This window comes from Panthera tigris, chromosome A2 (genome assembly GCF_018350195.1).
Source record: "Panthera tigris isolate Pti1 chromosome A2, P.tigris_Pti1_mat1.1, whole genome shotgun sequence".
Lineage (NCBI taxonomy): Eukaryota > Metazoa > Chordata > Mammalia > Carnivora > Felidae > Panthera > Panthera tigris.
Window position 1 is genome coordinate 132,125,728 of NC_056661.1, and position 12,203 is coordinate 132,137,930.

Consider the following 12,203-nt stretch of genomic DNA (forward strand, 5'->3'; position numbering starts at 1 on the left):
GTGCTGAGGGTTTCCACCTCTCTGGTGGAGGTGGCTGCCTTCTTGCATTGGCCATTCTGCATGTAAGTCATACTTGTGCTTAGTAGAACTTAGGTCACATACCTGTCCTTTAGCTGCAGAGGAGTCTAGGAATGGAATAGAGGAATTTACCAAAAATCCATGAGGGTGTTCAGAAATGCCAGGCAGCACCAATGATGAATAGTCATCCTGCTTTTTTTTATGATTCATTGTCCAAACAACCAATTAGTTTGTCCTTCAGTGTCATGATGTTAAAATAGTCTTATATTTTTTCAATCTGAAAGGTTTTGCTTTTCATAGATAGGCATTTAATATACCCATAATTTATTTTGTTAAAGAATACATGCACTTAAATGTGTGCACACATTTATATTGGGAACTCTCTCTGCTTATCCCCTGGTTTATGTGTCTGTGTCTGAACCATCAGCTCACTGATTTAGCTCCTGTTGGTTTTGTGATAAGACTATATATGTAGTAAGTCAAATGCTGCAACCCTCGTTTTCTTTCTGAAAATTTCTTTAGTGGTTGTTGATTACTCTTCCTCATAAATTCTTGAATCAGCTTGTCAAGTTCCCTCAACAAGCCTGTTGTTTTATGGGAATTACACTAAATAAATAAATTGGGGAGAATTAACATTTATATGCTCTACAGTTAGTAGTATATTCTTTAATGTCCTTCAGTATTTTTATAATTTTTGCCAGAAAATCACTGCCCATTTTGTCCTAGCTTAATTCTTAACAGTGTTTTTCTTGGCTTTGTTTTTTGTTTGTTTGTTTGTGTTTTGTTTATGATATTGTGAAGAGTTCATTTTTTCTTGTATATTTGCTATTTGGTTTCTGTTGGCCTAGAGGAACGTTTTTTTATTTTAATATGGTTGATCTTGTATATACCTTGTTAAATTCTTTGTGTTTCAAGATTTATAGTCTCCTAAATTTCCCCTAGAACATTCAAATTAGGTATACCTCTCAAAAACATTTTTTTTCACACCTGTTACTTCTTTTTCATATTTATTGTTTTCTCCAGGACCTCTAGTGTAATGTCGAATAAGAGGGGTGAAGCTGGGCTGCCTTTTCTTGGTCTTGACCTAAATGGGAGTGTTTCTATAGTGCTGACATTTAACTCGGGCAGATGTGTTTTATCAGATTAAGGAAACTGTCTTCTATTCCTAACTTTTCATAAATGGTTGATTTTTATATCAAATTGAAGGATACATATAGAAAAGGTTTTCTTCTCCAGGATTTAAAATAAAATTGAAGGGGTGCCTGGCTGGCTCAGTCGGAAAAGCATGTGATTCTTTTTTTTTTTTTTTTTTACACAAAGTTTCAACGTTTTTTATTTATTTTTGGGACAGAGAGAGAGACAGAGCATGAATGGGGGAGGGGCAGAGAGAGAGGGAGACACAGAATCGGAAACAGGCTCCAGGCTCCGAGCCATCAGCCCAGAGCCTGACGCGGGGCTCGAACTCACGGACCGCGAGATCGTGACCTGGCTGAAGTCGGACGCTTAACCGACTGCGCCACCCAGGCGCCCCAAAGCATGTGATTCTTGATCTCGGGTCCTGAGTTCAAGTGCCACATTGGGTGTAGAGATTACTTAAATAAATAACCTTTAAAAAAATGAAGTGAAATTGAAAAGAAAAACAACTATATTTCCTTCTCTATTGTCCAGCTTTGACACTTGAATTCATTGTTCTTTCCCTTTTATCTCAAAAGACAATTAATTACTTTAGCCCATTATCAGAGATATTGAGATAATATTGCTGTTTCTAGCACCCTAAAGAGGGGCCTAGTACATAGAAGACAAACATTTGCTGTTGATTGGGTGTGGAATAACTTTTTCAGATTTCCAACTTAAATTTTCTTAAAAAAACAAAAGTCTTTCCTGCTATTTTCCTATTCCTTGTGTCAAGTCACTTCTGATAACCCTGTTCCCACTTTGCCTTTTGTACTAATTGTTTTCTCTGTGTCCATGTTAATTAATATTTCCTTTTTCTCCACCTTCCATTTTTTAGTACCACAGGTGAAACCCAGGGGAAAAAGAAAAAGTCTGTTACTGAATATATTTTGATGATTTTCAAATATTTTTTTAACTGGAAAAACTTTTCCTGTTCTTTAGCCCAACCTCAGCGCCTGCCTCAGCTTCAAGCGTCCCTACAGGAGCCAAGTGAGGAGGAAGGCGGCAAGATAAAGAACGGCCCCACTAGTCTGAGCAACGGAAATGGAATTCACCACCACGGGGCCAAAAACGTATCTGCGGATAATCGAAGACTTTCAGCACCTGTTTCTAACAAGATGCATAGAAAAATTCAGTCCAGCTTGTCCGTCAACAGTGATATCAGTAAGAAGAGTAAAGTTAATGCTGTCTTTTCCCAAAAGACAGGCTCTTCACCTGAAGGTGAGTTTGAGATACATGCTTATTTTATTTGACCAGATGTAAAATCATATTCACCAATAACTACCTGATCAAGCAAACATGAATGAAGAATCTTGCTTATCTTTCAAACAGGAGTTTTGGTAAAACGCAACGTCTGCCTAAGGAAACACAGGCTTGGAAAGGAAGTGTTAGCAACTGACATCCTGCTTTAGATTATTGTCTTCTAGAGTGAACAGTCAGGACTTTAAATAGAACTCATATACCCATTTTTTTTAATACCACATCTGAACATACGAATGCAACATTCTGGTGGTGTGTGCATGTGTTCTCTCTGTCCCTGATTCATTATGATGTCCTGTGGTTCAGAAATGACTTGCTTATATTTTTGTCTTGCAAATCAGTTCTTAAATACGCACAAGTAAAATGAGGAAAGGATTAGGTAATTTCCATCCTCTCACCAGGGATGGGCCCGGTGATCTGTTGCTTCACTGAGGAGCATCTTCCAGCCCCCGGTGTTGTCACCCCTCCAGGCCCACCTCATTGCCCATTCACTTTGGTCTGGTTGTGGCCTCTCCTCCCGAGGTACATGAGTGTTCTTTGACCTCTGGGGAATTACTGATTAGGTCTTCAATGTGCTTCATCCTGTCCTTGGCCAGGTTAAAGTCAGGTTAAATACTATGAACGTGAGAAAGCTTTTATTAGAGCACAAACCCATCCGATGATGGGTTTACAGCCCACAGACTCCTTTCATAAAAATGGCTTGTGTTATATTTTGTTAGAGAAGAATAGCCTCCCTACCATGTGTAAGGTCCCAGATTTCGCCCAGCCTATCCATGTTGTTCTAGTCTTCCTCTTTCCTCTCCTTTAGCAGTTCTTGGGGATCAAAAACCTCACATCTGCATTTTAGATACAGATACAGGCATATATTTCCTCCTCTGGTTCAGATCTATATGTGATTCTTTTTTTATAATTCCCCTTACCTTTCAATTTTAATTACCATGAAATTTTAAATAAGGCAAATTCTGTGGATGCCTCTGTGAAGTTGGCCATGCTTATTCATAGAGATAAATTGAGTTGTAAATAGGAAATTGTATTGAGAGTTACCAGTAAGGAGCGGGAGAAAGGATATTACATTTTGGCTACAGGTGTCCTAGACTCAACTGAGGTAAAGTGTTAGGTTGATCAAATGATATGATAATAAGTGGTCTGCATAGTTCCAGGTCAGTGACACTACTTTCCAAACTAATTAGATTGAAAGGGACATGATTGACACTTTAAAATGAGTTTGACATGCAAGCTGTATGGTCATCTCGGAAGCAGAGGTAGGCTGTTAACTAAACTGGCTCTCCAAGGAGTTGGGAAGGCAATGCAATTTTCTTTAGAGTATCTTTGCTTCCCAGTGATTGGGTGAAATAATTGAAATCTACTTGTTTTATACATTTGAATTTACTTATTACAGCCTTAACCTCTTCTTTTCCATTTGATATTTACTTATTGTAAAGAATGGTGTATCAGTCCTACCTGAAATGTATCAATCAATCCAACCTGAAATAGCTTATGGAACTTTTAGATTGTCCTTATTTGTTTATTTTTAATTCTGTGTCTGAACTTATTTCTAATGGAAGAATGCAGCTTCCTAAGTAACATAGGAAGGAAGAGGAAAATCGATAGTGTTGAAATGAAATAGAGTTGTGTTCTCCCCCTTTCTCTCCCAGGCCTGTGAGTGTATGAGGGAGATAAGGATAAGGGAAGTCCCTTGTCATCCTCCTCTTTATCACCACATCTTTGCCAGGTTGGATTGGGGAATGAGGAGTGTGAAACACAAATGAAGATGTCTAAATATATTGTACGTCATTCTATCCAGAACTTTGCTGTGAGGGTATAGGGTTTAGCTGATTGTATGTTGTTGTGATTGCTCAAATCTAGATGAACATGTCCTTGTCCCAGTTTCTTGTGTTCTCCAGCTTGGGCATCCTCATGCTTTTTGATGCTGTTTAAAGTTGACTCCTGATTTTCAGTTTTGAAGTTAAGTTTATTCCCCGGCAATGTAGTTGTAGGTAAACAAAAAGTACAGACCTGGTAGATGGCAAATGAAATGACAAAGTGCCGGCCACCAGCTAGCTGGGCAACTTGCATTTCTCAGGGGGCTGCTTTTTCTGTGAAATGGTTTGGAGTAGGAATCTTCCAAGTTAGGATGAGTTCAGGATTCTGGGATGCCATCCCCACAGCAAAAACTGCTTCACTTCAGCGCAGGTTTCTTGCTCTGCAGAATGTGATTCCTGGTTGAGCAGAAATGTAATACTTGCTGAGTAGGCCCGGGCAATGGCAGGAATGGTTCTGATGAACAGGGAGAGCATCTGGATTTCAGGAGGTATGTCACAACAGTAGGTCTTGAACAGGCTTGATTTAGGACACTGATAAAAGTGGATACAAATTATTTTTTTAAAAATGAGAGATTTAATTGTTTTCTCACTTTCTTTTTGTTACATTTTCTTAAGTCTTTATTGTCTATGCCTGTTCCTCCTACAGTAACAGGAGCAAATGAATAACAAAATAATATTCACTCAATTCAGCTCAAAGACAGCTAACCACAGTTTGACAGTGTGATTTCTAGACAAACGGTGCCTGTGGTTATTTTTGTGTTACACATAAATAATATTGACAGGGGCGTTTTTTCTGGTTCAGAAGATGGAATTAAATATGAAACTATTTTATTTCGCTTCATTAAAACAAAGTAAGGGCCTCTTTGCAGACCAAATTTTGAAAAACCCTTAAGATGTGGGCCCCCTTGGGGTGCCGGGGTGGTTCACTTGGTTGACACTCTAGCTTCAGCTAAGGTCGTGATCTCACGGTTTGTGAGTTCAAGCCCCGCATCAGGATCTGTGCTAACAGCTCAGAGCCTGGAGCCTGTTTCAGATTCTGTGTCTCCCTCTCTCTCTGCCATCTCTGTCTCAAAATCAAACATTAAAAAGTTTTTGAATAAAAATATATTTAAAAAAAAAAAAAAAGATGTTGGCCCCCCTTGCTCACGCAGAGCTTAGGACTTACCCAGCCCCGTAACTGAGGCAGTGTGTTGGCAACATCTTGTAAGATGCAACTGTAGGTTATCTATGGACTGAGCTCAAGTAGTAATGTGTATTGTTCATTCTCTTTTAAACTAGGCTAGCATGATTTCATTGTACCCTCCCAACAGCACTTTAAGTTAATCAGCTCTATGTAATTGTCTTATTATAAATGAGCCAACTGAGGCACAGATGGGTCAGGTGAACCCACTGAAGTCAATTGACAGGTGGTAGAAATAAGATGAAACCCCAGACCTTCTGGCTCCACAATCTATGCCCCTAACCACTGATACTTTGCCTTACTGAAGGTCTTTATGAGAAAGGTAGTTACTGGTCATTCCCGCATCGCATCTGATGTTGATGGTGTTATCTGTGGATGAGGAAAGGATCTTAGTATACATTTGCCTTCTTGAAGCTTTTCCTACTAAAACTATAAAAACAATTCTCACACTTTTGCCCTAGGCTTGTTTCCCTTTCCTGCCAGACTAAAGTGCCAAAGAGGTTGGACTGAGCTGACTCAAATTTTTTTTCTTTATGAAGCTTTAGTGCTGGGCACCATTATAAATTAGAGTTTCCCACCAGTTAATAAGTGATACAGTGTTTTATTCCACACACTTTTATCCTACTCTTCCTTGAAACCAGCACTGGAAAATAAAATAGGTGCTCATATTCATTTAAAAAATGTTATTTTAAAAATTTCCTTTTTTGCAATAGAGGGAAAAAAATACCCATGTTGGAAAATATTGTACCTTTTATTGAAAGTTTATTAAATAAGTAGATTTCTACTTGTTTTGTGTAAAAATATTTTCATACATCCTTAAATTTTCTGATTGCATCACCCATGTGGAGAGTTTTAAGACTAAATGTTTAAGATTCTTGACCTCTCAAATAATTATAGGATAATTTAGCATCATATGATATTCAAATTGCCAAGGGTTTTCATTAGACTCTAAGACACTTTTCTTATCCTAGGAATGGTAAATCTAACACATTTGAGGTATGCCAGTTACAGCTGTATATTTGTGTGAAAATTAAGTTTCAGCAAAGGTGTTTTTAGAATAGACTTTATACCTTTCGGGTTAATATGCCATCTTATATACTTCTCCAACCCCAAAGCTCATTGAACTTAAATTGAACAAGACAGCCAAGAGCCTTGTGTATATAGCAGTACCTAGGATCTGTCCCATTTTTAATCACACACAGGCTGTGTGGCCTAGGGATTAGACCACAGACTCTGAAACTAGTCGGCTTAGGTTCAGTTATTGGCTTTACCACTGACCTGTGATGTGTCCTGGGGTAGGCTTTGTACCTCAGTGTCTTAAGTGTAAAATGGGGCTATTATTAGTACCTACCTCATGGAACTGTCGTAAAGAGGAGTTGAGTGGATGCCAAATTCATTTGAGTTAGAACGGCAGTCTGGCCCAGATGAAGCATCTGATAAGTATCACTGTTGTCATTGTCATCATTAAGGAGCTCACAAGTGTTAAGAATGTTAACTTCCTGAAGAAGGCAATGCCTGGGTGGACGCTCAATAGATAGATGAGAGAGACATTCAAGGCTGTTAGGAATTAATGTGGTTTGTTCAGATAATCATAAACAGTTTACTGTGATAGAAGCTAAATTAGCCATGAGAGTGGAAATGTGACAAAGGGAAAGTCCACAGGACCCCTGGGATGTCCTGTTCCTCTGAAGCTTTAAAGCAGTCGCTTTGAAGGACACCATTTTATATCCAGTATACATTTCTTTGAAAAAAATTTTCTCTCCATAATGCAGAAATTCCATGGTTGCAGTTATTCAAACCAGATGCCTTCTTACCTGTTCAATATTGCTCTCTATTAAGCACCTGCACGCCTAGTGCCTTCACAACTTTTAGTATGTTAGAAATAAACTATTGCTGTACCTGACATGATGAGTTACTCTGGACTTGTTGAGCTGGGATGCTACCAACCTCTAGGAAGCTTTTGGAACTATGGATGGACTTGACTTGAGCCCAGTCTTCCAATTTTACTGGTTCTCTCTGCTTCCTTTTCTTCAAACTATTTTCTTGGTTTCCTTCCTCTCTGACCTATCATTTTAGATTCTTCTTCCTCCCCCTTTTCTCTGTATTTCCCCTTGTATTTGTAGTGTAGCAGTTTTTCACGGTATACCAGAGGGACAGGGCACCTTAGCGTGAGTAGGAGCAGGTGGGGCACACAGCCTTCAAAGTGGATGTGGCACTATTGAGCATGAAAGTTTGAAAAGCTCAGGAGGTGATCAGATATGTCCTGCCCCGCCTTTCTTGAGAATTGCTGGTGAAATGGTAAAAATATCTTTCCTTGACCTCATCACTTCCCCTACCCTCCTCACAATCTGCAAACCTTGGCACAAGTCCACGTGTTTCAAAGCATGCCTTTACTCCATTGGTTAGAGGTCCCTGTACATGTGGTTAAGGGGTACAAGTAAATGCCCTTCCTTCTTGTCTCCCCTCAACGTGGAATGCTCTCGTAATTTTCCTTGCCTTTTTCACCTGTGTACATTTTTTTTCAGAACTCAACTTAGGCATCATCTCCTGATGCCCAGTTTTGAGCTAATTGCCCCTCTTTTGTGTCCCCATAGCACCTTCCACATACCCAATGATACTGAAGTTTGTCTTCCTGCCTGCACTAAAATGTAACTTCACTGAAGGCCAAGACTCTGTCTCATTCTTTTTATTTCCAGCACAGTCTAGAGTCTGGCTTGTAATAAGTGTTGAAGCAAGTAAGGAGTATAAACCTGAGAACACAGGTACTTGTTCTTTAGCATTCCATAGACATTGTGGTGGAAACCTCAGAAAGGCTGAAATCCTCAAGGGAGAGAGTGTGGAAAGATAAGAGTGCAAATATCAGAGGTCAGAGACAAAAATTCTACTGGGGTAGGACTGGAACTCAGAACTTCTGCCTCTTACCCCCATTGTTTCTTCATTATTCCTTGTGATTTTCAGTCAACAACATGTTGCCAAATCCTAAAAACAAGGGGGAAAAAAAGTAAAATTCAAATTGAATTGTTCATTCTTAGTTACATAATACTATAAAATCTTACAATCATTTTCCCCCATAAAACGTCAGGTTTGCCTGTAATTGTAGAAATACAAGTATTTTAGTGGAAGGATAATAGGATTTTATGAGAGGACTATAGTGTTATAATTTGAGCTTCCAGAAACACACCTCCTCTGACTTTGGCAAGATAGGTCTCTGCTTTCCTCAAAATACTTAGTTTGCTTGGATGATGTTTTGTTTTGTTCTGTTTTCTCAGGCACAGTGCCTTCCATTCCATGTCAAAATGGTTGTGTGGGAGAAAGGTTTAGAACTCTGCTTTCTGAGGCAGTATTTGCCAGTCCATTGGAAAACAGGCTTTTAGTAAATTTCACTGCTCAACCAACAAACTAAATGGAACAAGAGTAATACAGTAGATGGGTACGTGAGGAAAGAAGACATGATCAAAGTTGATCTCAAAGTAGAAATCATTCTTTTTATTTACTTGAGATATTTTATTTGAGATATATAATCAGCTTTTAAAAAAAATTGAAACAATTATCTATCCAAAGTGCTTATAAATTGTTCTTTTTTTTTTTAATAAATGATGTTTCTAGATACTTGAATACACTGTAGATTTTAGGCAAATAGGTTAACTATATAATTGATGTTCTATAGTAAATTATTCTCTTACCCATCCCTTTAATGATCAAAGAAAAGATTTACGTATAATTTAACATTTGGAACAGAGATGCCTCAGATAGCTTCATTTGAAATAGCTTACAGTTTTGCAGGCCAGGTTAAAGAAGAGAAGCCATCAGCTATGTATGGATTTTACTTCCTTCACCTTTGGCTTTTTGGTTTTGTAGACAAGTTGTTTAGGCCACTGTTCTAATGATCTAAATTAGTTTAGCATCCACTCAGGAGATGGGTGGGGAGGAAATAAAACAATGAAGATAGAGATAGATTGGCCAGGAAGCTCTGGGGTGTGGGGTGGCAGGGTGAACAGACCATTTAGAAACCCAGCTTCAGAATAATAGGCTAAATGGAAAGGATTGAACAGATCTTGTGACCCTATTCATACACCATGGTTTTAATTTTTTCTTTGATGATGAGAATTTTAGGTGGTGTTTTTTTTTGTATGTGAAACAGCACTAGGGGATACAGTAGCCAGGCTTCTCTAGGGCAAACTTTGTTTTCTACCCTGTGAGTTGGACTGAATGTGATAACTGAGAAGCAGAGGTTTTCTTTAAGGTTTCAGGATTAAGGGCTGGGTTAAAACTGAGTAGAACTGAACAGCAGTCAGACCTGCATCTGAATCAGGACTGTCATTAATTTTCTAGTTCAATTAGTTGGAAAAGGGAAAAGAAATGAGGAAATCATGAATAGCTCAGTGTAGTTTAAGGATGACCATGAGTTGAGTTTTAGAACTGTTTGATTTCAAATGATGATACACAATTCAAGAGCATTTGGGAATATATAGTTGGAACTTGGGAGGAGTTAAACCCAAGTATGCTAATTGATATTCTCACGGAGGGAATATTTGAAACTAAATCTGGTTGAGTTTTCTTCAGAAGAGATTTATGAGAAACAGTCAGATGGCGGAAAACTGACTGACTCAGAGATCACTGGAGGCCAGCCAGCTTGGTGGGAGGGGAATGTGGGTTCAGCTTGCGCACTTGGGAGACAATCGCATGGAAAAGTTCAGATTTTTCTCCACAGGTAATGTTAAATAGAGTCAGAGTGAGGCCATGATACTGATAAGACAGCCCTCGGGAGACCTCACAGGCAAAGAAGAGGATTATCTTGCTGAGAAAAACAATTGGAAAGGATAGTGCCATGGAGGCCAGGGAAAGAATGTAGGAAGGGGACTGCGCCAGATAAGTGACAGGTTCAGCGGGACGAATACTGAAATATTTTATGGATTTCATTGTGGACATCATTTGGTGACGTAATTTAGAACCATTTGCATGGAGAAACCAGAATGATGTAGGCTATGGAACACTAAGGAAACACATGGGCAACAGTAGTTCTAGAAAGGCCCAAGTCCAGGGTGGAAGTGTGGGTCCAGGGAGTTTGTTTTTCATTTTAAGATGGGAAGGCTTTGAATGTGTTTACTTTTCGATGGAAAGGATCAAGGAGGGAGGAAAAGTTTGAATACATAAAAAGGTAGTAACATTAACTTCTTGACAACCCAGCATACATAGGTTCTTTAGAGTTTAGCTCTTTATGTGGTTGTATATCCATTAACAAGGCAAGAGAATTGAGCAACCAGAAAAGCATTTACTGAATTGTTAACATAGATGACTCCACTCTGTTTGTGGTGTGGTTGATTAATCTTAGAAGACTTCTGAATAACCTCTGTGGAATGACTGGGTATGAGGAAATGTAACTAAAGAGATTAAAAAGCCTATCTCAAGCCCTCACTCTGACCTCATTCCAGGAGCACTAACTGCCATTTGAATGGGAGGCTTTCACAGGGCGGGCATTTGTGATTCTGAGTTCCAAACTTCTGACTGTTGTCTTTTGGATCACAAGTTCACAAGTGGATGGAAGTTGATAGCTTCTTATACTTTAGTTTGGCAAGACCCTTAACTGAATTTAAATCCTAGCCTCTATATATGCATAGTATAAGAAAGGAAATACATGAACACAGAAACAGGTAAAGAATTAGAAGAGGGGTGCCTGGGTGGCTCAGTTCGGCAGCCAACTTCAGCTCATGAACTCATTACTGGTGAGTTCGAGCCCTGAGTCAGGCTCTGTGCTGACAGCTCAGAGCCTGGATCCTACTTTGGATTCTGTGTCTCCCTCTCTCTCTCTACCCCTCCCCCACTTGCACTCTATCTCAAAGGTAAATAAACTTTAGAAGAAGAAGAAAAGTGTAGGAAAGATGAGTAAAGAAACCACTGCATCATCCAGGAAAATAGAAGACAGGTGAATTTTAAAATATATATAAAGTAAATTTATCTTTTAATGTGGCTTACTCTTTTTCTTTTTTTTTAAGTGTATTTATTTATTTTGAGAGAGACAGAATCCCAGGCAGGCTCAAAAGTGCTATCAGCATAGAGCCGGACACAGGGCTGAAAATCACAAACTCTGAGATCAGGACCTGAAATCAAGAGTCAGACACTCAACTGACTGAGCCACCCAGTACTCCTAACGTGGCCTACCTTTGACTGAATTACTATTGTAAGTAAAAGCTTGCAAAGGTTAAAACCTAACCTGTAATAAATTGAAATATTATGATAGTCTCTTACAAAGGAATTCTGATCATTTTTGGCTCATGGGCTTCTTTGAGAATCTGACAAAAATTGTGATCCTTTTCCTCAAGCTTTTAAGAAAGATGGTAAGAAAATCCTGTCAGTTCTTGTGTTGTTCCTGGAAGTAAATTAAGACACTTAACAGTGACGGTGGTGCAGATAATGGGGAGCCTGAAGAACCATTGTAAAGATTTTGAACAAATGAATGACATGGTCTAACTTAGCATTTTTAAGCATCACCTGCCTCTGTGCTGATAATCCACTGCAGGTACAGAAGGACCAAAGAGGCCTACTGTGTGCCTTTTGCAGTAATTCAGGTGGGAGATAGCTGTGTTGGATCCAGGTGGCAGAAGTGGTGAGATGTTTTTGCATAAGGAGGTATTTGGAAGGCGGAGTAAGATTTACTGAACAGTGAGATTTCAGAGAAAGATAGAACTTAAGGATGACTCCTGAGGTGTTTTTTGTTTGTTTTTTGTTTGTTTTTTGTTTGTTTTTTTGTT

At 38.9% G+C, this 12,203-nt stretch overlaps 1 protein-coding gene across 2 annotated transcripts in view; it reads left to right on the forward strand.

Annotated features, from left to right (window-relative positions):
* MDFIC (MyoD family inhibitor domain containing) overlaps positions 1–12,203 on the forward strand; it is an 86,852-nt gene that overhangs the window by 51,037 nt on the left and 23,612 nt on the right. For both annotated transcript variants that reach the window (XM_042970307.1, XM_042970313.1), the window contains exon 4: positions 2,134–2,412. In XM_042970307.1, the coding sequence (XP_042826241.1) occupies positions 2,134–2,412 (279 nt within the window). The remainder of the gene's footprint in view (positions 1–2,133; positions 2,413–12,203) is intronic.